At 44.9% G+C, this 26,866-nt stretch overlaps 1 protein-coding gene across 7 annotated transcripts; it reads right to left on the bottom strand.

Moving 5' to 3' along the window:
• On the bottom strand, positions 1–26,683 carry LOC142587023 (uncharacterized). Of its 7 annotated transcripts, XM_075697902.1 has the most exons (8): positions 26,510–26,683; positions 17,443–17,529; positions 16,566–16,601; positions 12,147–12,289; positions 11,998–12,081; positions 5,837–5,992; positions 3,455–3,496; positions 1–206 (listed from the first exon to the last, which is right to left on the bottom strand). In XM_075697902.1, the coding sequence occupies exons 4-8, from the start codon at positions 12,256–12,258 to the stop codon at positions 46–48; spliced, it is 555 nt and encodes a 184-aa protein (XP_075554017.1). In that variant the 5' UTR covers positions 12,259–12,289; positions 16,566–16,601; positions 17,443–17,529; positions 26,510–26,683; the 3' UTR covers positions 1–45. The 7 variants fall into 7 exon arrangements, with proteins under 7 accessions (XP_075554017.1, XP_075554021.1, XP_075554015.1 ...); XM_075697906.1 differs by lacking the exon at positions 12,147–12,289; XM_075697900.1 differs by lacking the exon at positions 17,443–17,529.
• Positions 26,684–26,866: the final 183 nt, after the last annotated feature.

Below are 26,866 nucleotides of genomic sequence, written 5' to 3'. Positions count from 1 at the left end.
TTGTCATTGGAGTTCACTTTATTTGAAATCGTTTGAAGTTTTTGTTTATGATTTCTTTCCTCGACTACTACCAGTGAGGGGACACTCGTTTATATTCTTCCCTGCTTCCTTGCTTTTCTTTTCCATTTCCTTCAAGCAAGATGTACTTTTGTGATCACCATCAATCCACACCCGGAGCACGTAATCTGCAGGAGCTTCAGGCTTATCTGGAAACAGAGTAGAGTACAGCGAAAATTATGCTCATTAACAGTTCAAAGATAAGGTTGTCTCGAATTCCTTTCAGTTGGTACTTGCAATCTATATTCAGTTACACCAATTTAATAATTTGTATCACATGTAAAGAACTTTAAAATGTTCAAGATGAACATATTTCAGGCTGAACTACATACTGATTGACAACACACGTGAAAAACTATATTTATCAATCATTCAAATTATTCGAGCCATTCGTGTTATTATAAGACATTTTCTTATTGCTAACGCATTGAATTGGTGCACAGGGTCATCGTGAGCCCGAAACTGAGATAAATCAAGCAAACTGCCATCTCAGGGAGGGAGCTAAGTTGTTTTCATCAGCTTTTTTTTCTGTGCGAATGAAGCAAAAGCCATTACAAGCGAACTATAAATGCCATAAGCTAGATGGTAGCTGGCGCCACGAAATGCGGAAAAATTGTTGACTGTCATTCTTGCCAGCCATTGCATTATCTCTCCATTTGAAAAGCACTGTCATTCTTGCCATTTTGTGCTTGTGAATATTTGAAAATGCTTAAAGGATTAGTTGTATATCTTTACGAGCTTGCGAAGTTCGTATGAAAAAAAAACAGCAAAACCTATATTTTTTTGTAAAAGGACATGCGTGCTCTAGAGATCTCAAAAAGCCGTGTCTTTCACTTACACATTTTGTGAATGCGATCATCGCACACAATTTGACGTTAAATGTGCGTGAAATTCAGTTCTCGCAAGTTTTTATTGCTCTGTGTGAGCAACACAAATATGAAAAATTGAGGCCGAACTCTTGGCCTTATCCGGTTGCGCGACTAGCCTAAGTAAAAATGACTGCTCGAGTGTGAGAAACACCCATCTGTCTAGATTATGTCGCATGGTTTCTGTCTTGCCGTTGAATTGGATATTTAAATTGTGCGTGCTGTTTGCACAATTTTCACGGCAAGCGTGGAAGAAACATCGCTATGATGTTTTTTTTTCACAGAAATGACGGCTTCAAGTGAACACTTCCAAAGTTACGCGTAGAACCTCTCTACCACCCCCTCACCCAACTCCACCCCCCGAACACGCGTACACATACTGCGGTAAAAAACGCGCATCATCAGGCGTGTAGGCAGAGGATGAGACAACAACCTGTGACGTCGTTCAGAGACGGCTGTAAACGATGTTAAAAAATTTCAGAAAAATTGACGCAAACCATGTTTTCCGCACCGCAAAGCGTCTGGCAGCAAGGCGTAGAGAGCAGTGCGCTCCGAGCCCTGCCAGTACACGTAAAGTATTTTCGTCCCGTCATCATCGCTCGGGCTCTTCCACGGTGACTGTAGAAGTTGCACCTTGCGCTCTCTCCCGAGTTCCGGCGCCCGCGCGGTTGAAGCAAACGAACGAGCAGGCTGGCAGGTAAAATGGGACGCGCGTGCGCAGTACGCGCTCTCGAACTTAGGCGCGCAGCGGTCAGAAGGCGTAGCGAGGCAGTGTAGTGGACGCTCCCGTGGTCTGTAGAATTTTGTCTTCGGCTGTAGATACTTCATTACCCTTGCTGGGATCACTTAGCGACTATCAAATGCAAGATGCAGTATACCGTGTAAGAAGCCGAAAACATACATAGCGTTTGCGGCAGTGACATTCCCATTTACTTGTGTGGCAGAATGGTGCTGCTCTTCGTGAGTAAAACGCCTCGACAGTGTCAACATTTGGACGAAAGAACTCCTCCTCCCGCTTACGCGTACTGCGGTAAATCACGCGCATCATGAGCTGTGTAGAGAGAGGATGACAGGATAACGTGTAAGGGCCTTTTCAGACAGCTGGCTTTGACTCGTTTTCTCGAAACGATGCTGTAGCTGCAATTGAATGATGACTTAACGCCACCTTGATTGATGAGAGACTCGCAAAGCAGTGCGCGTCACCTAAATAGCCGCGAGATGTCCTAAGTTTTGCGTCTGGCCCAGTCTGCTTCAAGTTTGACGTCTGTGCAGCCTCACACAGCTTCGCGTTAGAAGGGCAAAAACGGGATTTGTTGCCCAAAGAATAGCGAAGAACAGTCCATTCTGTGCGTTGGAACTAGTCACTAGTCGCGTGACATGAGTAGGCTTCTTGTGCTGAGAACGTAGTCCCTGTGGTGGTCTTCATCTTTGTTTTAACACGCTCCAGGAACAGAGGAGGAAAGTTCTAAAGCGTACAGTCTCTGCAAAAGGCGAACCACCTTTAAGCCACTGGGTATTCTGACCTTGCATGCACGTACGATGGCATCCGTACAATTTATGCGGTTGCTCACTATACCAGTTCTTTTATATTTTGATATACTTATCTTTTTGAATAATCACAACGTGGCGTTTCCTTCTTCCGAGATGTTTTGATACTTCTTGGGAGTGAAAGCTCCCAAGTTTCAGGATATATTCACGAAGCCATCGCTTTCACGTTAGTTCAGTTATGAGCTGCCCTTGGATCCGAAAATTGAGAAGTTCAATTTCCTTTCTGCTTGTTTATTATACCGCCTCAGTTGTAGACACCAGACGTGAAACTGACAAAAGATAAGACGGTGTCAGAATTTACGCCTTTTTTGAAGAAGAGTTAATGTCATGTTTGCTTTGAGTGTACTAGTGCGCCACTTTCAGTAAGGAAAGGGTCAATTGCTGCTGGTTTAATACAACTTTCGGAATAATTAGCGAAGGTACATCTTCACAATCTTAAGGAGTCACCACCGAAAGCCACACACGACAATAACCTCTCGGCAATTGCTTTCCAAATTGTGCCGTGGCTCGAGCAGTTGTCGAACAAACAAATTTTCGAACAAATTAAGAAGCAATGCTTTTGGCATTCGATAGTAAATATGCACAAAATCAATGATTATTTCCTACAGTCATTCAGACTGGCTCGTTATTAAGTAACAATGCTCAATCGAGTAAGGAAAAAGAATACTGTACCAACCTATTAAAATTCGGGTAATTCCAGGATAACGTGGCGTGTTATGATCTACAATCTTAACCCCCCAGCACACCCTTACACCATGACTTCAAATGCCTCGAAGTATGAATAAACACCCTTGTTTTGACCAATAATACCTGTATTTGCATAGTACGTTTTCCCTTAATGGATACAGCTGTGAGCGAACAATACATTACATACCCTCCTCGCAATTCTAATACATTTAAATTTACTGACATAGGACCTAGTGAAATTGTAACTCTAGACAACGCTATGCCAGCCAAATGTTCAATTGGTTGTGACAACATACCTTTTTGGGGAGTCGAGGATTGAGAGAAATGCCTTTGCGTACCTTTAAAAAAATAATTCCGTTATCATTTTACACATGTACGTATCAGGACTTTCTGGAATTATCAAAGAATCCGTACACTCAAGGCTGGTTTTAAAAAAATCCCAGAAAACTACGGTTCCATCTCAATCCTAAGTACAAGAAATTTAGTAGTGGACAACTAATAGTCCAACAAATTATGTATTTCCTAGAACACTAAAGTACTGTTGCACCCTGTTAGCATGGGTTTAGAAAAGGTAGGTCTACTGACACAGCCGTCTTTTCCTTATCTGAACATAACAACCACTTAATTGACAATAGAACGGTTGCGCGTATATATCATGACATAAAAAAAGCATTCACCAATGTGAACGACAGCATAATATTAAAAAAAACTAGAATGCTGTGGTTTTCCTAGAATGTGCCTAGATTTCTATAAAATAATCTCCAAAACAGTAAGCAGACAGTGGGAATAGCTTACACCCAGTCCGAGTTTCTTGAAACAATTGTAGGTATACCTAACACTCAGTTCTTTGACCAACGTTTTTCTCAAAATATATTAGGGATCTTCCTTGCCTTGTAAAAAACTTTTCAATATCTATATATGCTCACGATACAGTTCTCACACGTGCCCATGACTCTCTGGACTACACATTTATTTGTGGGAATTCGAAGTTTCATGTAATCCACAAATGGTTCTCGTCAAGCAAACTAACGCTAAACAGACAGAAAGCAAGTATGTTGTTTTTAACTCACCACACAAAATTATGAATGAAGACTCATGTGCGCTTATAATAAATAATTCAGCACTATAACGAGTGAATTTTATAAAATACTTTCGCGTTATATTTTACGAATTTTTTTACGGGAAGTTTCATGTTGGCAAAATCTGCAAAAACTTAGTAAAGCTTGTTTTCTCCTGTTCAAATGCCATGACATATTTTGCATACCTACATTACGAATAATTAGTTTGAGCATATTTCATAAGAACTTAAGTTACTGCTCAGTTACGTGGTGTCGCACAAACCGCACATATCTAGAACGAGTGATAATACTTGAAAAAGCAGCAGTATGCTTTATGACAAATTCAAACTATGCTGCACATATGCCAAAACTCTTCCGATGTCTAAATATTATGCCGTTCACCACAATAAATGATTATAAAACTGAACTAATGGTCTATCCTAATATTAGCGCCAACTAATCAGTCTGCTTACACATTTTTATGTTCCCACTGCAAATGTCGTAACTACTTCACTCAGCAAATAAAAAATATCTCTGGGAAGAGAAAGCTTAAGCTAATATCGTCGCCGTATGAAACAACCATTCACTAGAAGTAGAAAGCGTACGAATTTCTTCTTAGCAATGAAAATACATTTCTCAAGCAATATAGAACTACCGAATATATTAACTGCTAAAAACATTTTTCATCACAACTAACCATTTCGAATTGATTACCATGTATAATCTTGTTGTACGCTAAGCTCGGTACATACATGAAAGTGTTGCTTGTACAATTGCAAGAATATCAGTGCTAATTTTGTGAAACCCACTTGTATAAATGCAGAAAAAGTTTGAAATAGGATTCCGTAGTAAAAGCGTGTTATAATTTCTTTTCAAATGTTATAATGCCAGTGAAAATATTGTTGTTTCTATCATTAGTTTGTTGTTGTCAGACGTGCTGTTCCTTGATAATTAAAGTTAAATGAATTTCAACTAGCCACGGAGTAGGAGTTCAGGTGCATTTTCGCAATTCCATTTATTTGTAAATTGAGTTATGTCGATAAAACTGAGTTCAATACTGCATACTGCTTCACTTCGTCGGCCTTTAGCTACTGGAGTCTGGACACCTACACACGTGCAGCTTTGCTAAATGTAGTAGAGCTGTCGGAGCCCATGAATCGTTATGTTATGCACGTCTTGCACAGAATCGCTTAAAGGCCCTAATGAAAAGCTTTTGAAGTAATGCCAACCACATCTTCGAGGAGAATTGCCATAACTAGTGCACACGTGAGCAGCACCTCCTGCACATTAACTCTACTGCATCTTGTCGCACAACCTGGTCAGGCAAAGTCAACGCCAGTAATCTAGAGACGGTAGGACTTGCCCGCATGATCCGGGCCTGCGCACCCGAAGCCTTGAGGTTGAACCATGCACGTATCACGCATTGTCTAAGCCCTCGATCACCGCGTGTCGGGCGCGTGAGTCCCAGAACATGGTGCGAAGTTCCGTCAAAGTGTCAACGACCTCGCCAGGCTAAATCGGTCGATGCGCTTGCAAAATGATCCCGCACGCGACCAGGTGGGCACATGACAGGAAAACAGGTGTCTCCAATATAGAATCCGAATGCTCTAGTACACTCACCTTCCAAGAAGGTAATTTTGAAGAGAGCGCAGATGAAAAGAAAATATTTAGGATAACGGACTGCGAATTCGGAGTGATCAGGTTGATGTGCTTCGTAGGCTTGAAAAACGATTTTCTCTTGCGTTCTCCTAGTTACCGGTGGGTTATCATCTTGATCTAATCGGAAAGGATCATAAGAATGCATAGGTAGTGAAGAGAGGAAGGAATAAATAGTTAATGGTTGACGCTCAAGAGAGCCATGCGTATATGTAGCGTCAGTGTCATTAAGACTGAATGACGGGCCAGTTGGTTCGACTTCATTGTGTGAAATTTTGTCTTCGTTCAGTGTGCGCAAAACTTTCTCAGTGCCATTTTTAGATGAAAATAATAAATTGGACCGGGATGTTGATTTATTTATTGTCGCAACTGGTCCCAATACGTAGGAGTCTCCCATCACGTCGTACCTCATAACTAAATTGTGACCCTAGCACGTGAAACCACAGAAATATTTTTAAATCTATAGAATATTTATTTTTTACGTAGCCACAGCCCCAAAACGAAATACAATGGGCTGGCCTCGCACAAATATAACATTGTGAAATTCTGTGGGTGTGTATAGAAGACATAATTAGGCACCTTTATATAGGTCGATTCCAGAGAACATATCAATAAGTGATATATATTTACAACTCACACTACAAAAAGAAACATTTCTGCAGTCTCGAAAACAGAGACCCGACCGTTCGAAGCGTAGACACGGTTACATGCGCAGAAACCAGAGAAAATATCATTACCTGAAATGAAGTCAGAATTAAAATTACAATGTAGATCATCTAGCAACCTAGAAAAAGAACAAAACGAATGAGGAGCCCAGAGAAAGGTTTACAATTTGGTGAGATCCCTCGCTGGCGCGTTCAGAAAAAAAAAAGAGCTAAGAACGGCTCGTAAAAGGTGGCGCGGAGAAAGAGACGTTGTTTGGAGCCCCATTCAAGAATAACGTGGTACACAGTTATTCGTTATTTAAACGCAATCAATGGTGACACAGGTACTTACCCACAAGACGAAACGCCCTAATAAACCTTATGCTGCCGGTCGTTCATACCCCACGAAGTTTGACAATTCTTTATTTTTTGTATTTTTTCAGACAGACTAAAGTGGCGTCATTAGGAAAAATGACAACTACAGGTGCAGACAAGCAATTCCATTGCTGGCCTGCATATTTAGAAAATTTTAGAAAATTACGATTTTATAAAAAAAGTCATGCATTGTTTTTACTCCACCGTGCGTTATGCTTCTTCCTTAATTTCATATTCGCGATCAATACTTACAAATCTATAGGAGGGCGAGAAAAGATAGGGAGGCGCTTAAGGCTGCGCCTTTAAGGGTATGACACGATTGCTTAATTGTTCCCTTCAGTGGTTTTTGTCCGGTAAAACCATAGGGGGAGGACCTCTATAGGAACGTTCACAAGGGTAGAAGGTTCGATTTCTTGACCATGCCCCTTGTGTACACGCTGTTGTAAATGAACTTGCTTTTTATGAGTACACAGAGGGCGTGGTCCTGTTCCGCATCACGTGGCAACATCTGCTCGGTAGTATCCACATCAATTGGCGCGTCCTTGATGGGGCCTTTGATGCCAAACTGCCCAGTATCGCCGTAGAGGAGGCGACGTATCAGTAGGAAGGGCTGCCCTGGTGGCACTAGCCGCTCAGCGACCAGATCGAGCTTAGGTAAGTGAGGAGGTTTAGGCGGCAATACATTCGCGGTTGCGAAGTTTGGGATGCCATCCCGCCGCATAGGCTGCATACAGGTCCGACACACGACGAATGCAGACACGTCCGCTTGAAACGCTTCTGTCACAACACGAGAGGGCGTTTCCAGAAGGCGCTTTAGGCCGTTCTTGCGCCACAACCGGTCGCACAGAGAGCACTAAATACCGAACGGGTTCTTGACGAAACGTTTCTCGAACACGTTTGCAGCTGCACACCGTCTTGTATGCTGCTACATTACAGTGGTTTTCAATATGTGATGCGCCAATAGTGACGGCACACAAGAAGAAATACAGACAGGACAAGGCGCTAGTCCAGTCTGTATTTCTTCTTGTGTGCCGTCCCTATTGGCGCTTCATCTATTGAAAGCTATGTAACAACTAGCCCTACAACGTGTTATACTAGATTACAGTGGCCCTGTCCCAAGCTCGTTGTTCAGTCTTCTTCACCAGTGCAATAGACAAAGACAAGGTGAGGGCACATACACAGCGCTGTGTACGTGCGCTCGTCTTGTCCTTGTCCTTTGCGCTGTCGAAAAAGGAATGTCGCACCAGCTTGCCCAAGCTTCTACAGTGTCGTTGTTCAGTTTCAGCGTGCCGCCTCAGCCGCATAGCCTTCGCTTGTTTTTGCAACGGAGGGCCCCCTTGGCGCAAAGCCGCTTGACCGCCACCTCTCGCTCTCGCAGTGCAGGGTCTTATTGACGCCTAAGTCGCTTAGCTTCCGCTTTTCGCGCCAGACACGCCTGGCGTTCGCTATTGAGTTCCAGTCTTTCGCGATCTAAATCCATGATTTTCGATGTGAGGCTTCGCTTCTGGCGTTTCTCGCAGCTTCGCGCGCGCGCCACGTAGAAAAATATTCAACGAGAGGGGACGCTCGGCGAAAACTGCCAACAGGAAACACGTCACGCCTGGTGTTAATCCCATCCGTAAGTTTACGAGAGCATCAGAATAAAAGAATGTGAAATGAGCTTACAGACAACGCTTCTGTTTATTCTTTCACGCTAAAACTAAAAAAAATGCGTAGAAATGAATTTATATTTTGCGACTTATTTTTCTTTTGTTATCCAGCAGCAAGCTACCGGCATGCCAGGCGCGACAGATGCATGCGTCACGCGCCAAACAGGCCACCAAAGCAAGTGAGGCCGGTTGCGCTTGTGAAGTTTGCCCGTTCGGCGACCCGTCTCTTTTGAATATAGCGTGTTTCTTGGGCTCCCGGTGCATTCTTGCGTTCCATCTGCACTTCGACGCGACACCACTGCACTATTGCACTAAGGAAAGGTGAGAAATGTTGTTTGACAGCCTCCGACACATTACAAGCAATTTTGCTTTTACGGCACGGAACCGAGACTTGTGACACAGCGATAAACAGCTCGGCCGTCCTGGCGTAGTTATATTGTCTTAATGACTGGTACTAGGATATATGTGTGCGACGTTTTCTATGAGCCCCAACGTTACTATAACTTATTCCGGTAGTGTTTAGGGCATGCTCGCCGCATCCCGCTTTGTGACGCAGTTAGCGAAAAGCACCTCGGTCGTCTGACGCAGCTTAGCGCGTACTCAATATTACCGGGACAAGTTTTGACACTTTTTCTTGGTCCGAACATTGTTGCAACTGATTTCGTTACTTCCTGCGGTGCTTTTCATGCGCACTGGCCGCGCCCGGCGTTGTGACGCAGTCAAGGTATAAGCATGTCGGGTTTTTGCTGCAGTTAGTTTCGCGTGTACTAAATATTAGTAGGACAAGTTAGTGACGCATGCTCTGTATCCAGAAAATTAGTTTAATTACTTTCTTTACTTTCTGGGATAATATTGAGGCAAGCTCGCCGCGCCTGGAGTTGTGACGCAGTTAGCAAGAAGGCAAACCGGCCGTGATGGCAGTTAGTTTGGCGTGTACTGAATCTCAGTGGGACAAGCTTGTGGGACGCTTTCTATGGCCCCGCAACATATATCCTCGTCCCGTACTAACACTTGTCGAAGACACGACGAGTGATTGCAAAGAGTGTTACAACTGGATTCTGCTGCTAGCGCCGGCAGAATGGCAAAAGATAACGCCGAGGATCTCAAAAACCAAGAACTCGAAAATTCTGTCTTCTGAAAGACTGAAAACAGGATTTGCAACAAAGCATTTCTCTTGAGTGCGAGTAGAAGGCATTCTGCGAGCGTCTAGCATGGTCTGGCTGAGAGCCTGTATTGTGGCTACCTTTGTGCATGTGGCATACTTCGCGTCATTATGAGGCCAAGTTCTGCAAGTTCTGTTGGAAACAAGCTGTCACCCTTGAATTTGCGCTCCTAAAGTGCAGAAAATAACGCCCGGGAAGGAGGGAATGCTTCGAAATCAGCTGTTTTCTTCATAATTTATAGTGTGCCTTGGTATGAGTCGGGTGCTCCTATTGCGTGCTTCTGTAGAGTCGTGTGGGCTGATCCCGAAGAAAGAGCAGTACCGGGCCGTCTCGCGACGGAGGTGAAGCCGGCTTTAAGCGCTCCGCCTGCTTGCAAAAAATAAGTTTAATACTTTTTGGTCCAAATATTAGGCTGATAAGTACGCATAGTACACTTCGACCAGCGTCAGCGATCGCCCCGCCCTCCCTCTCTTTGTCGGCGTTCAAAGCGCTTGCGTATCCCCTTTCCTCTTCTTCCGCTCTCCCGTGGTGGCGGTTTCGTAAGCGGGCGGCCCGCCAGTACCGCGAAGGGAGAATAAACGTGAACCGTCGATGTCGCCCCGATCCCACAAACTTGGAACGTTTCACCACTGCTACGTCCCACCGCCACGACGTCCACGGTGAGGCGTCGACCAACGCACGATCGCTTTGGCTACGGTGAAGGAATGTGTGCCCTGGGAGTGCGATCACGTGCATGTCTGTTCTACGCGCCGGAGTTCCTTAGTAAAATGTGGCGTGCCACGTTTTACAACAATGCACGGGTATGTATACACTCCGATGACTCACCATCTTCCGAGGCTGAACAACGTGGAAGAGTGACGTCGCGCCTAGCCTTCGATATCTGCGCATGCGGCCCTTGAGGCAAGGCAATGCACAGTTCAACATTAACAGTCCCACTTACTAAACTATGCCGGTCTTCCACCTTAACAGAGTGGAATGCACTGGCTTTTTTAGTTCTACAATACACTAATGGCCTCCTACCACATGGGACAAATCACTATTTAATGCGGGTTTGTGGAAAGCTGGAAATAATCTGCACAGGAACACGTATTAAGAAAGCGCAGAATTGTGAATATTGACTGAATAACTTTGAAAGAAGTTGTTAAAATCTGAATTCGACTATATTGCAGTCAAGGTTCAGTATAAAAACAATCGAGCCAAGCACCAATTTTTAGGCAACAATTCCAAAAATCTCATGAAATGACTTCACTTTGCAGTTTTAAGAATGACTCTTTAAACATTTCCTCAAACATCGACGCATCTCCTAAAACGTTTTGTAGCGGGTTATCTCGACAATTGTGCTAGAGTTAGTATTTCTGCCAAGCAGGAAACGCTTTAATATTGCGTGGGTTAAATTCTGAAGAGTGAAATGTACGGTAAAGTGAGCAAAGGAAATTTGCTTATTGTTGTTGCTTAGCTACCAGTGCGTCTTATTTTGTATCCCTATATTTTCCGCCTTTTCGGAAAACTTTCTCGAAATGATGTAACACCGCTAGCAACAACATTATCTAAAGCTGCATACAAATTAATAAGGTGTCATGTCGAATGCACACCAAATTCCATTACTGCTCCCAGATACCGAATACTTATTCCAAGGCCCCAATCCATGATTTAAACGCATATTCTGTGTAGACTTCAAGCAAGAGCTGCCGCTAATTCTGATTTTTCAACTCGCAAGCACACTACAAAAATTGCAGAATACGTGCCTAATATTACAGCGAAGCTGTCTATAGCTAAGATCACGGGATTTCATCGTGGCGTACATCTATAGAAAACTATCGTCACCAATGGCTAAAAACCCCTTAAAGCAGTGGCTAGAAGCGCTCGGGAAAGTTACGCGAACAGTGCATGCGTTCCTGGCAATCACGCATACAACATACAGGGCAGCATATGTTTCAATAAAGAGCAAGCTCAAAAGAAGCATCCGAACCGCGTAATTGATGACAACGCAGTCCATGCTTGCCGGTAAAGATTACTGGGGCGAAAACTGCCATGGCAACGCCAACTTTACTGCAGCATACGAAGCAGGGAGCAGGAGGCTCCCCGCTTCGTATAATAAACCGAACAATAATCCTACATCATAGGTTTCTCATACTGTTGCCAGGAATCGGAATGTTCAACCTTCCTTTACAAAGTTTGCGACACCTTGTGTATTTTCTCGTGGAACTGGTTGTAAAAAAAATGCTTTCTCTTCAGTTGCTGTATAGCGTTTGTTCCCAGGCAGTAAAAATATTTGCCACCGGCCATTTACTTACCTATGCAACTCACATTCATAGCGTTGTAATTTGCACTGTCTCCATCACGGGTAAACGTTGCATTGCAATGGTTCCCAATGTGCCCTGAAATAATAAAAACCTGATTTGTTTAAAGAGAAAGCACGATTAACGATGTGCAACAGCCTTACGGTCGGTTAAAGGTACAACCGTCTTTGCTTGATCGGTACACATAATCCGAATAACACCTTTCTTCGAAGTAAAAATCGGGATGTTTATGCGTGTTGTTGGAGGTAGTTGCATGGAGACGTACCCATTCGTCCTTCTTGTACATCTGTGAATAAATAAAAGCGTCGAAGATATCATGTTCAAAAGGAACCAATAAAGCTCGCCGTCATTTTAGCGCTCTTCATTTCGCTGTCTGATATATGCGGCATATGGTGCACAACAGAACAATTTTGAACGCAATACAACGCAAAATTTCTCCGCCCTATTTGTTCCTATCTAGCTTTATACATCTGCGCATTTGAGTGAGTGCGCGTGGGAAAAACAAACGTTATTTAATTTATGCTAGAGTGACAAAGACAAGCTTCCACGCCGGGGTTCGCAGCATGTGCTTGACATAGAGATGCAGTCCACGTCGATTTCAGGAAACCTATAGCTTCCGTGCGTCTATTCTCGCATGGTGGTTGTGCGGCAATTCAGAGAAGGTGTGGGTTTCACCCAAACATCCCAGCCAATTTGAAATTCATCCACTCTGTAGGAAACAGCGTGTGGCTTAAAATCCTAAACCGGGAACTTTTTTTTGCCTGTGCATATTGCAATTTCTTGTATATTTTATTTGGACTTCACCTTTCACTTTTGCCATTCTCCTTATTTCTTCTTTAACTTTATAGGACAGGCTGCTCTAGTGCGATCCAACTTCTGTAGTTCTCCTCTAATTGTCACTTGATAGCACATATTGTTTATCTTTTCCAAGGTGACTAGTGCCAACTCTATTTAGTCTTTCACAAATTTAAGATTATTCCTTATCAAACTTAGCCCCGTGTCCGAGCAATGGTGGCCCTGTGAGCGCAGCTCTGATGACATAACTAAAAAGACCCGCCTCTGTCTTCCGCTGCGCTCCGCCTGCGGAACAGCTTCATTTTCACGCATTTTCTGATGCTCTGACTGCCTCTCGCGTAACACGGCACTCTCTAATTACTTTGTCATTTTTTTTCTAAATTTAGTTTCTATGAATGAATGCGTGAGGAAGATAACTGAAAATGAAATACTGGGGTTTTGCGTGCCAAAACCACACTTTTATTACGAGGCACGCCGTAGTGGGGGACTCCGGATTATTTTCACCCCTAGGAGACCTTTAACGTGCTCACAGTGCACAAGAAACGCGTGTTTTTTTGCATTCCGACGCCATCGGAACGTGACATTAGCAAGACAACACTCGTAGCGTATTTAACGTATCCGCTATATCACCACCCGATGGGGTAGCCCAGCGTCCATGGCATTGCGCTGCTATGCTCGAGGTCGCTGGTTCAATTCCTGCTGCGGCGGCCGCATTTCGATGGGGGCGAAATGCGAAAACGCTCGCGTATACTGAAATTTAAGTGCGCGCTAAAGAACAACAGGTGGTAAAATTGAATGGGGAGTCCTCCATTACGGCGTGCCTCATTGTCGCATGATGGTTTTGGCACGTAAAATTGCAGAATTTCATTTTAACTACAAAATTTAAATATAGATAACAGCAGCCGCGGGCAAAGACAAGATCACTTGAGTCAGTCACAAAACATAGCGCCTAGCGAGTAAATGGGTCTACGTAGGTTTTGAAATGAAGCATGGTCATCAGACTTGATCACAAGCGTTTGCGGCGACTAAGTTGCATTGTAGTTGAATACAAACTTTAAATTTCGCTCCTAATCCTTCCATAAGAAGCCAACAAACACTGACACCAAGGACAACATAGGGGAAATTACTTGTGCTTAATAAATGAAATAAAGAAACGATAAATTAATGGAAATTAAAGTGGATGAAAAAACAACTTGAACTACCACGGCGCTGTTTCCCCATCCACTTTCTTGGGCATTTATGTGTACTAGTAGAACCCTGGGAGTGTTAGCCAGCGCCACCACTCACAGACCTTGGTGGCGGACGTGGAACGCCCTTTTTGCCGCAGGCGTCACGAGAACGTGATCTTTATGGGTGAAGGCAACTGGTCAATAAACCCACACATGCTACCTGCAGGCATCAATGTTGCCGGATTCGAGACCCTCGTTAAGTAATAAACGAGAAGAGAGGGGGTTAACCGAGGGTCCCGATTTTGATTAGTCATGTCATCAGAAGCCAACAAACACTGACACCAAGGGCAACATAGGGGAAATTACTTGTGCCTAATAAATGAAATAAAGAAACGATAAATTAATGGAAATTAAAGTGGCTGAAAAAACAACTTGCCGCAGGTGGGAACCGAACCCACAACCTTCGCTTTTCGCGAAGCGGTTAACCCCCTCTCTTCTCGCTCCTAATCCTTGTCACTCGGTGATGCATATACGCGTAAGGCTTTTTCCGATGAGAAAAATCTGTGTTTTTTTTCAGCGACAAGAGTTTATCTCGAACATAGGTTGAACCTTGCCCTATAATGCTTGGCAATCACCAAAAATGTTTCAGGCCATTTTCTTGCAAGTAAATCTCATTACCACTTTCTAATGCAAAATTGTAGTTTCTTGAAATTACCTCAGGACTATTTCTGATCAACGCACTTTTGCACTACCGGAGACCACTCGGAAGACATCGCTTCGTCAGCATAAAAATAAAGATATTGATAAAAAATATCGGAAAAGACGAAACGCCTGTGAACACGTTCTGTGCCTTTGAACGTCTACGCTTCCTTCCCGTGCTCTAAGATTGCATTTCCAGCTTGGTTCCACTTTCCAAACATTAAAATAGCTTTCTACAAATGTAGACGCATGTGCTGCAGCCTTTATAAACTACGCGACAAAAATTTCGATTAATTAATTCTTCGATGAAAAAGCGTATAACGAAAACAATAATTCAAATAAAGCCAAAACAATGAATAAATAATAGCTAATCAACAAAAATTGAGAGACCTTCTTGGAATACATGTCATCGTTTTCATACACTTTCTATCTGCACTTTATATTTCTGTGATATGCCCATAAAGGAAGGTCTATACAGAACAACGCAGAATACATCTATTCATCATATTCATATCTTCATCTATTCCGAATACAGCGCATGTTGAACATTGTCCCGTTGACGGCAAAGGTGACATAAGTTCCGTTTTAAGGAAATGTTGCGCTGAAAGATACCTTTACTACTGACGTCCCAGAGCCACGACGGGTCACATTTAGCGTGCAATTCAAATGAGCAAGCAGTATAAAATAATCAAAGCGTGTCATAGCAGACGACTGTACAATCCTGGAATACAATCCTGGAGTACAATCCCACTGCATATTGTGGGAGGATTAATTTTGGCTTTGCACCTTCTTAGTACCACAGAAAAGAGCTAGCGTAAGCGCTTACTATTTATTCCCGCTTTTTACCTTGCAATATTTAGCAGTCCTCAGAGAACATACGACCTACAGGAAAACGTGAGAACAAGAGGTGGATCAGGAATATGTGAAGCCCTGTAGTTGGGTCCTGCTTGTAGCCATACAAAAACGAAAGCTCATAATCTGTTTTAGCCATTACACCCAACATTGTTGTGTCTGCTTGAGGCGTTTGAGGGAAGATGTGCTATGGCGAAAAATTAGGAAATATATTTTCTTTATGCAATAGGGCAGTGCGTTTGCATTATTTAGTGGTACCATTATGTGCGGGACGCACGTGGCAAGTTATACTACGACGACACTTGGATCAACACAGTCGTAATTTGTTTCAATATATGGTCCATCAAATGCCAAATTCCTTCTTGCTGTATTTACCACGTGTTAGGAAGGCAAGCCTAAAACTTAGAAATGCCATAAATTGAGAAACCAGCCTTTATAGCACCGCGATATCACTTTCATTATCGCTGAAGGTAAGGTCGTGGAGAACATTCGCACATTAACAAAACGGTTCATTAACGTGAGAGGAGACAACCACGCTGATTTCCTTGTTAATATGAGGACTGAATTGGCGATCCAGAGTTGTGAAAGCGTCATCAAAGACAGTCTCCTATGGAATTTAAACGCTACATTCTGATGCAGTTTCGTGGTACCAAATTTTTACTTTACCGTCAGAATCTTCATATGAGGCGAAGGGATATTAGCATCAGTGTAATAAGTGCCCCTAAGTACTTATGACAGCACATATGGCATTTCACGTGTGCCCATTATCTCCTGGTTTTTAAAGGAATCACAGCAATGTCAATTTCAATGTGCGGTTCACACGCGGTATTAGGAAGGAACGCCAAGAAAACGTGATATTGGAAGGAGTAAGCAAATGAAGATAATGGCAGGGCATCATTTGTAGTTTAAACATTATTTGCTGGTCTTTATTGGCTTTCTCGTTCTCGATCATTGCGTTATTAGGGAGCACGTATTCCAAGACATTGCCTACTTCAACTCAATTAATATAAACTGATAGCTCCAGATGACTAGCTTTAATAGACTTACCAGGGTGATATCAGGGAGCGGTGGCTTCGGTTTTGCCTGGATATAGAAATGACAAATGACAAGACTTGATAAACGAGAACTTCACCCACCAGTTCTTTAATAGCACATTTAGTGTCTATATTTCCGAAAAACGGTCCGTTTGCGGCAATTTTATCTTCCACGATATGATTTGAAGTTAATTTTTCGAAGATCACACATACCCGAAAGTTGCTGATATCATTTGAATCTCTCGCCACATTTAGTTCTTGTGGTTCGACATAGAGAGAACATCGAAATTAGAGTACGGCTGCTTCTTTTGGTCTTCTAACATGTACAGTACATACAATCGAGTGCTCCGCTTCCCCGCGCCAGCTCATGCAAATTAGTCTCACGTAAAATAAATTGATGTTTAGCATTTAAATGTTTCGTCCAATAAACATTTTTCCATCTTGCGCAAATGAGAGTGGTACGCTATTGGCAGATTTTTCTGTGAGCTATTTGATATTTTCTTCCCGTGTATCTTGCGTAAATGTTTCGAAGTTGGGATAGAAGTACGAATTACAGAAAGTTATTTATCACATCTGCATGCTTGGTTGCAAGGAAATACAATATTATATTCTTGACAGAAATTATTATACATTATATTATATTATTATTATATTAGAAATCAGTATGCGCTGTGCAGAATATTGAACGATCCCGTTTTTTGTTCGTAAGTAGGGTCTAACACCTTCGATTATACGCGGAATGTTAGGCAACATTATGCGGCGAAAATAGGTAGCGTTTTTCTGTAAATTTTATAGCCAAGTGTAACGTGGCGACCAGAATGCGCATTGTGTGTACGTGACGGGCAGAGAAAAGAAATTACGCGATATATTATGCAAAACGCAACGCTCACCTAATAGTGCGCGTCCTGCAAAAGATCCGAGTGGCTTAAGGAAGGTAGCCAGTCAACCAACACAAAAGTTATTCAATGATTGATATTCTAAAATGATGGTTTGTGTTAAAATATAGGCTACATTGTGTTACGTCGCTAAAACCTGCCATGAGCGTCAACTAAACGCAATTATATAGATGGGTGGTATATATTACCCTGTGGTAGTTTCAACATTGCTGCTGATTCAAGGCTCTAATATGGCCATGGCCTTACCATGGTTGTCGTAGTGGGCCTGGTCTTGTTATGTCCGCCCCCAATACAAAGACCAATGAGGTTCAGCACAATCGCTAGTGTTCATAAAATGAGCCATAATCACACTTTAAACTTTACTGTGCGTTGTTCCCAAGCATTGCGGACCGTATTTACAGTTGATATCCTGCGTTACAGCAAGCGCAGAAATACTTACCGTTCTCTTAAATGTTGTGTGACCGCACTGAAAGTCCCAGTTATGCTTATTTTTTAAATCCGCAAGCAAAATGTCCTAACTAACTAATCCTTCGGCTCGAATAAAAGCGCATCTTCTTGCTCGGTTTTGTGAGTATCCGCAAATGCAAATTCAGTAATTTTTATTGGAGCCCGCCTTTGTACTATCAGGAGCAACAAGATTGTCATTGATACAGCCAAGCGACCGGAGGTTCTCCGTTTGCTACACGCCGCCCACAGAGAGAGCCAGAGAGAGGTAACGTTCTGGCCCGGAATACACGCGGACATTACAGCTCTAGTCCAGTCATGTACAGCCTGCCGAAAGTACTAACGTAGAAACACTAGGCTGCCTATGCGGAGCCACGAGATACCTAGTCTGCCATTGCAAGTCCTGGGGCTTGATATATTTTACCGCGATGTCCAGACGTACCTAATCCTCGTTGATTTCTACTCGTTTTTTTTCGAGATTCAAAACTTACGTCAATCAACCGCAGAAGCCGTAAACAATTCCTGCTTGCTTGTTTTCGCTACTCATGGGATTCCGACAAATCTGTGCGGTGATAATGGACCGCCTTTCAACAGTGCTTCCTTCCGCTCTTTTGCGGCCCAGCTAGAAATCGTCCGCATAACATCAAGCCCATGGTGTCCTCGCCGTAACGGCATGGTGGAGCGTGTAGTTCAAGAGGTGAAAAAGTTGCGAAAGAATGCCCCTTTTGCAACGTTTAATTTCTACAAAGCTCTACTTGAATGGAGAAATATGCAAAGGGGTGTAGAACTAAAGTCGCCTGCTCAGGGCTTGATAAACTCCACTGCCAGTGCTCCCTCAGCACCTTGAGCATCTGAATGCGCCACCTGAGTCCCTTCCCAACTGTCTTTGAGATATAAAGGAATAGCAACGAATCTGTTATAACCGGACTGCCAAGCATGAGCCAGCGCTTGGCAGTGGTTCTCCAATGTCTGTATGCGACACCACACGCAGAACATGGTCCGCAGCTGTGGTCATTGGCCCTACAGGCCCACCATGGTCGTACAGTCCAGTCACAGAGAGCGGACAACAGCTGAGGCGCACCAGGGAGCACCTGAATTCCACAGAAATGTGACTGTTGGTCGACCCTACGACTGATTCTGCTGAACCGCTTTCGCAGTCTGACCCAGACACGGCGTTGCTACAACCAGACGCCCTTAGTAGGAGCAACCGCGTCGAAAAAGCACCACACCGCTATCCTCTGCCACAAAGAAAGCAGCGATAGTGTCTGGATACTTGAATACAACTTCTAACATTCTTTTGTGTTTTGTATATATTAATTTCTCTTCGACAAAAAGGAAGATAGGAAGATGCAACAAGGTGCTTCATCATGCACGCATGCCCCTTGATGGCACCTACTGCTCATGTCGCGCTTTGTATATCCCCCTTTTAAACAGGACCGTATCCGACAATAACCATTCTTTCATACGCTGGTCACGCACAGACACAGCTACTACAATGAAAAATGTGCACGTGTCAACTCTACCCGACGCGCATGTCCCGTCGCGTATTTCCTTGCCCGCTAGGACGCGTTTATAGGGCACTGTTTTCCCAGCTAGCGCAGGCGTGATTGCTTACGACCACCTGGTGCTCATATTACTGTAAATGGTTTGTGTACATAAATGATTTCATTCATTGTAATAAACACCATGCTGATAAAACAGCGTTGGCTGGTCAGTGGCAGAGTAGCTGGCTCGCATGTTGTGGTCACAGGTTTGATCCCCGCAGAAACTGGGCCTATCTATGGTCATTCCGGGCGACAGCTGCTACCGACGCTGGAAACCGACTATTGGAATGACACCATAGCTAATACTGGAAGTACTGTAGTGTATTGAACTCACTCCACTGCCTTTCATTTTTTTCTGCTTAGACTTTTATTTGTTGCATGTACTAGCGAGCTACTTAATTCTATTATGTCTTGTATGAAGCACCCATATATCGCTAACGACATCTATCATAATGGTGATTATCGATAAGACTCTCAGATATTCATACCAAAAGGGCGTCTTCTTTCTACGCAAAAAAATTGCCTACGCTACTAGGACTATGTTATGCCTATACCAGACAAGGAGTTTTTTTAAAGAAAACCTTCTGGAATATGAATTATGCCTTGAACAATAAACTACGCCACCACCGCTATTCTACTCCGGGCACCAAAAAACATCAGGGAAGGAAGCAGAATAGGAGGTGCTTTTTTATCACTTCCTGCCTAAATTGGGCAACTGAACGCTTGAATTCCGTACCCAAGTATGTCTTATTGTAATTGGTTTCAGAAGTAAACATTAAGGTTGTCGACGAAAATTTTGTGTGAAATAAAAAAAAATGGGCCGAATTAATCTGATGATGGCTGTCAACAGTGGTGCGTTTAGTGTTTGATCAATATAGCCGCAGATCGTATGGCAACTGTCATACCCATTTTCCTATGAGGGCTGGAGTGCAGAAGGATTCCGCAAACGCTGTTGAGGCCATCTAGCATTACTGCCACGCAGCATGCGCGTGCGTCCGAAAGGTATGGCGCGCAGGTGCATGCGAATGCTGAGAGATGCGTCATATGCTAACCGGGGTCCTCTCTCGCACTTCTTATTGGATACGGTGCGCCATGAGGTAGCACTGGCGGGAAGCTCGTGCGTGGCATGCAAAAGGAGAAGGGTTCGAGGCCGGTGGCTGCAAACACTGGGCATTGTGCCCTCACTCGCGGCACACTCTGACACATGCTCAATGACCCGATTTGGCGAAAGATTCATTGAAGGGCGGCACATAGTGCATTCAATGCGCAGCTCGCTAAAGCGTTGCCGTGAAAGACGTTCTTTGCAAAGCAGCACATAGCTAGTGCATTTCTGGCACAGACCACTAAAGCGCCGTATTGCTTTGCTTGAGCTACGCTTGTGACGTAGGTTTGATGCCAACAGCATTGGAGGAATTGAAAGATTCATTTTCGCCATTGTAGAACGGCACATTTCCACAGGCATATACCTAACTACCAGAGATGGCATTAAGACGTTCATTGACAGTTGCCCCCACCTACTGGAGCATATCCGGTGACCAGAGGCGTAGCCAGGGGGCAGGGGAGGGGCTACAAGGGACTAACGCCTACAACAGCTGCTCAAAACCTCCTCCGTAGTGTCTAGCATCCACGTCAAGATACTAAAGCCAGCAAAGGTAACTACGTTTTTATTTATATTTTTGCTCTGACTTTTATTCGCGAGGACACAAACTGCTCGCGATCCCTCGAATGAACGTCTCTTTGGTATGAAGAAATGGCGCCAAATGTGCACTGACTTTTTCAAAGTCGTACATCGGACCATACAACGAGACAAGCTAAATCAACACACTATCAGACAAGTTGACAAACATAAGCTGACAAAGCACGCAGCGAGGTCCGATAAGACGAAGCATTGTGGTGGTTCATTGGTGCCGTCATGTCACAGAAAATAATAGACAGACAACGTGCTTTATTTGATCTTGAGGAGCTATTGTCAGGACCCCAAACAGGAGGCCATGGTAGCCGCTGGCTGCGCCAACGTAGAGGACAGAACGCCGTGACGATCCGCCCTTTTCTCGGGCCCTCTGTATAGCCTGGGCTTGCTTTCGGAATACTGTGCTTTTGTTGGCCTCCTCCCATTCGGTTTCGCTCGAGAGAAGGATGTTAGGCAACGCGGGACATCGCCAGAGCATGTGAGCAATAGAGCAAAAGGTTTCACTGCAGTCGGGCAACTAGGATCCACATCCGAGTATATCCTACTGAGTAATCCCCACGACGGGAAAGATCCCGTGGGCCACATTCTGAGAGTAGCTGACTGACCTGTACTGAGCTTCGGGTGAGGAAGAGGATAAGCTCTCCTACCAAGCTGGTAATGTTAAGCAATTTCAATAAATATGAGAAATGGATCGTTCTGCATAGTCCCTTCCTTCCCAACCGGTGCCTCCAGGCCGTTGCGGCGCGTGAGTTCTCGCGCATGGTCGTGGGCCAGCTTGTTGACGTTTGGGAAGCCCTCGAGAACGTTCGTCCCCATGTGTGCGGGGAGCCATGTGATACAAAGAGAACCGGGGCAAGCCCTTCTCTCTAGAATAGAGGCCGCCTCTCGAGCGGGATTACCCGATTTGGAGGCTCTGATTGCGTCTCTCGAGTTGGTATAAATCTGGGAACGCTCTGGCTCACACAAGGCCGTGCAACAACAATTTGCTCTGCTATACTCGCGAGGCCGCTCTTACCGAGGCGGAGGAGCGAAGCACCCTCGCTCCCGTCTGCAACCGACAACGCGAACATTTTCCTGTTCCCGTACTACACCGCATCGACAAAGAACGCAGAGCCTCTGTCGTCCCTAACTTTCTTCAATGTGCCTCTTGCACGTGCTTTACGTCTACCCTCGTTATGTTGTGGATGGACGTTTCGCGGAAAAGGCTTCACTAGGTACGTCGCCCTCGTTTCCCGTGTGATTGTTATGCGCCGGTCCTCCAGTATCCTAAGAGCCATGCAGACCTCGTCAACAATTCGCCTGCCAGCTTTGGGCGACGATAGCCCAATCACCTGGGCAGTGACCGGCGCCTTTATGATCTCGTCTATGCAATTGTGCATTCCGAATCGATATAGCTTGCCGAAGCTCGTCTGAAAAGCCTGTCTGAAAACCCTCCATATCTATATTGGAGAGCATTCGTGAGATGACTGATCCCTGCGTGGTACACCGAGCCCCCAGTTCCTACACGCTCGACCTAATCGGCCCCGCCTGAATAGTAGCGGTTCTATTCATGAGAAAGGACCTGACATAGACCTGGAATTTGACTCCCAGGCGTATCCCTGCCGTGGCCTACAGTATGTACCGAGGTAACGCTGTATCGAACGCTTTAGTTATATCCAGACCGACAATCCCTCTCACGTACCGGGTGCCGCTATCAAAGATTTGCTTCTTCAGCATTAGCACAACCTCCTGCGTCGATAGGCCGGACCGAAAGCCAACTATAATACGTGGGAAGAGGTGCCTGCACTCTACGTACCCGGAAACCTTGTTCGAAATCGCGCGCTCCGCTACCTTGCCTGTATACGATTTTAGTGACATTGGTCTCATGTTATCGAAAGGAAGGGGTTTTCCAGTTTTAGGAATGGGTATCACTTAGCCGGCCTCCATCGGTCGGGCACCTGTCCTATCTGCCATACCCTGTTGACCTTCTGCCTTATCATCCAGTTTCCACTGCCTTAGCCTCCAGGTTTCGTAATAGCCTACTTGAAATCTTATCGGCGGACAATCCTCTGCCTTCGTTGGCCCCATGGGAAGGTATATATCCACGACCACATTCAAAAGCGACTGTTCAGTACCTCCCTCCTGTTTGTGCCTTCGTAAGACTTTACTAAGTTTTTGCCTTTGATTCCACTTAGTCTGCGCGTCAACCAGGAGGTGCTTGAGGAGGTTCCACTTCCCTCCTAAGCGCATGAGCCCGTCTACTGCGGCGCAGACTTCGTCCCATTGTAGCTCATTGAGCTCCACGCAATATCTCTCGATCTCTCTATTAAGCCGGCTATTTAGCATTTGTGTTTTGGGCCTCATCATAATTGAGGATTTGGCCTCAAACAGGTGCGCTAGGTGCGGGTCCATTTTTAGGACCTCCGCTTCCGTTTGTACCACCTTAGGAGCCCTCACTACGTCCTGCATGAGGGAGTCGATAGCCTCGCCAAACGAGGAAAACGTACTCGGTCGCTCCTTCCTAAGTTTCTTCAACTCCTACCTGTCCATGAACCTAAATACCCTGGCCGGTCGGGCGTCCACCCTTAATGTTACAGCCGCTACGAAGTGGTCACTGCCGAGTTTCTCCTGCTTATTGGGCACGCTACGTTTCCTACTAACTAGGAATAGGCAAGAATCAGATGTATGCGTAAAGAGAAAAAGCCGGAAATATTACTAATATGGATGGCATAGTTCAAGTGGCTGAGGAGATCTATAGAGATTTATACAGTACCAGTGGCACCCACGACGATAATGGAAGAGAGAATAGTCTAGAGGAATTTTAAATCCCACAAGTTACGCCGGAAGAAGCAAAAGAAAGCCTCGGGAGCTATGGAAAGGGGAAGGGCAGCTGGGGAGGATCAGGTGACAGCAGATTTGTTGAAGGATGGTGGGCAGATTGTTCTAAAGAAACTGGCCACCCTATATACACAATGCCTCATGACCTCGAGCGCACTGGAATTTGGGAAGATCGCTAACATAATCCTAATCCTTAAGAAAGGGGATGCCAAAGACTTGAAAAATTATAAACCGGTGAGCTTATTTGTCCGCTGCCCACAAAGTATTTGCTAAGGTAATCGAAAATAGAATCAGGAATACCTTAGACTTCTGTCAACCAAAGGACCAGGTAGGATTCCGTAAAGGCTACTCAACAATAGACCATATTCCCACAATCATGCATGTGATAGAGAAATGTGGGGAATATAACCAACCCTTATATATAGCTTTCATTGATTACGAGAACGCGTTTGATTCAGTCGAAACCTAGGCAGTCATGGAGGCATTACGGAATCAGGGTGCAGACGAGCCGTATGTTAAAATACTGAAAGATATCTATACCGGCTCCACAGCCACCGTAGTCGTCCGTAAAGAAAGCAACAATATCCCAATAAAGAAAGGCGTCAGGCAAGGCGATACGATCGCTCCAATGCTACCCACAGCGTGTTTACAGAAGGCATTATGAGACCTGGATTGGGAAGAATTGGGGATAAGAGTTAATGGAGAATACCTTCGTAGCGTACGATTCGCTGATGATATGGTATTGCTTAGTAACTCAGGGGCCAATTGCAATGCGTGCTCACTGACCTTGAGAAGCAAAGCAGAGGGGGGCTCTAAATATTAATCTGTAGAAAATTAAATCAGTGTTTATCAGTCTCGGAAGAGAACAACAGTTTAGAACAGGTAGCGAGGCACTGGAAGTGGTAAGGGAATACATCCACTTAGGACAGTTAGTGACTGCGGATCCGGATCATGAGATTGTAATAATCAGAAGAATAAGAGTGGGCTGGGGTGCCTTTAACAGGCATTCTCAGATCATGAACAGCAGGTTGTCATTGTCCCTCAAGAGAAAATTGTATAAAAGCTATGTATTACCAGTACTCACGTTTAGAGCAGAAGCCTGGAGGCTTACGAAAAGGGTTATACTTGAATTGAGGACGACGCTACGAGCTATGGAAAGAATAATGATGGGTGTAACCTTAAGGGATAAGAAAAGAGCAGATTGGGGAAGTGAACAAACAAGAGTTGATGACATCTGAGTTGAAATCAAGAAAAAGAAATGGGCATGGGCAGGAAATACAATGAGGACGGTAGATAACTGACGGTCATTAAGGGTTACGGACTGGATTCCAAGGGAAGGGAAGCGTATATAGCAGGGGGCGGCAGAAAGTTAGGTGGGTGGATGAGATTCAGAACTTTGCAGGGACAACACGGCCACAATCAGTACATGACCAGGGTAGTTGGAGAAGTATGGAAGAGGCCTTTGCCCTGCAGTGGGTGTAACCAGGCTGATGATGGTGATGATGATGATGACGTGACCTACGTTCCTTACACACGCCGAATCAGGCGCTGTGTTCACGCAACTGACGTGCCCTGCGTAGTGGGGAAGCCTGGGTTTGTGATTGCCGTAAACGCGAGATCATCCAGGATCCTCGCCAGGTTCTCTCCTTTTACAGTCCCTCTGACGTAGCCCCATGGGTTATGAGGGGCGTTAAAGCCCCCGGCAACTATGAGGAGAGAGTGTTTGGCAATCGACGTCACCTTTCTAAGCAGGGAGTTAAACGTCTGTCTCTGGTCCGACGGTGGGCTATAAACACTAAGCACAATGACGCTCTGCTTAGACGCCCGTGCGGCATAACCTCCACGAAAAGGGCCTCCATTTCACCCCGTCCAGATAGGATTAGATGTTCAATAAATGCTAGAATTTTTTTATCATCGGGGCTAGTCCTCTGCCTCCCTCGTTCCTGATCGACACACTGTTAAAGCCACAGAGTGTAGGGTCGTTAAATAATGTCTCCTGTAATAGCTCAAATCTGAGATTTTCCCGCCTCATTCGCCAAGAATTGCCGTAGCGGAGCCTTTGAAAACTAGCGCAGTTCCACTGCCATATTTCCAGCTGTTTATGATCGCCCGCCATGATGCTACATTAACATGTTTTGCTCCACACCCGAAGCAATGTCGGAGTGAAAGACTGCCTTGCTTTGCCCTCGGACCTTGGCTATGGCCCTAATCGCCGGCTTTTCTTTCAGTACCGTTACTCTTTGTAGAAAACGTTTATACTTTCCTGATTTTATTTACTTATCCTGAGTAGTTCCTCTAATGTCTTCTTTGTTGAGCCTCTCCCTGAGACGTTTCCGATTCGCTCTCGTCGTTACAAAGAGGGCCTCACGGTTTGCTTTAGTGAGTCCCACGCGGTGTATATGTTCGACTACCTGTGGTGTCTGGTCGCTCGCCTCCATTTCCCTGGGCTTAGCTTTGCCTTGGAGGCTTTGAGTCGGGGTAGCTACTCTCTAAGCTGCGTAACTTTCTTAAGTAATTCGCCCACGCGCGACCTACTACCGGGCTCTGACGAAGCCGACCGCGTTACCTCCGTGGGTCTCTGTAGCTCCTCCTTCCGCTTCCCTTTGAGACGATCCGCCCAGGTAGTCTCCTCATGGATCCCCACGTTGGACACCAAGCGCCCTCTTCATCGAGAGCGGCGGCTGATTGCGCCGCGCTTCCGCGCCGCTGGCGTGCAAGAGCGGCTTCTCTCGGTGCTGCGCTCCCGCAGAACTGGCGTACGCGAGCGTCTGCTGCCACCCGCCGTGTTGACGTCGGTCGCCAGCTGCAGCTGCTCGGCGCGTCGGCTCCGCTGCTACGATATAGGAGACTTGAAATTTGTCCCTGCGCTCCTCCGCTGCTGTTGGGTGCGGGCCACGGCACAACATGTATTTCGGATAGCACT

This window comes from Dermacentor variabilis, chromosome 7, assembly GCF_050947875.1.
Source record: "Dermacentor variabilis isolate Ectoservices chromosome 7, ASM5094787v1, whole genome shotgun sequence".
In the NCBI taxonomy this organism is placed as follows: Eukaryota; Metazoa; Arthropoda; class Arachnida; order Ixodida; family Ixodidae; genus Dermacentor; species Dermacentor variabilis.
The sequence above is the reverse complement of the archived record's forward strand: the minus strand, read 5'-3'. Positions and strand labels throughout refer to the sequence as shown.

Coding starts and splice junctions, on each gene's coding strand:
- LOC142587023 (XM_075697902.1), bottom strand. CDS start 12,258: ATGCAACTACCTCCAACAACACGCATAAACATCCCGATTTTTACTTCG. Junction 12,082..12,146: donor GGTTGTACCTTTAACCGACC/GTAAGGCTGTTG, acceptor TTATTATTTCAG/GGCACATTGGGAACCATTGC. Junction 207..3,454: donor ATCCTCGACTCCCCAAAAAG/GTATGTTGTCAC, acceptor CTCTGTTTCCAG/ATAAGCCTGAAGCTCCTGCA.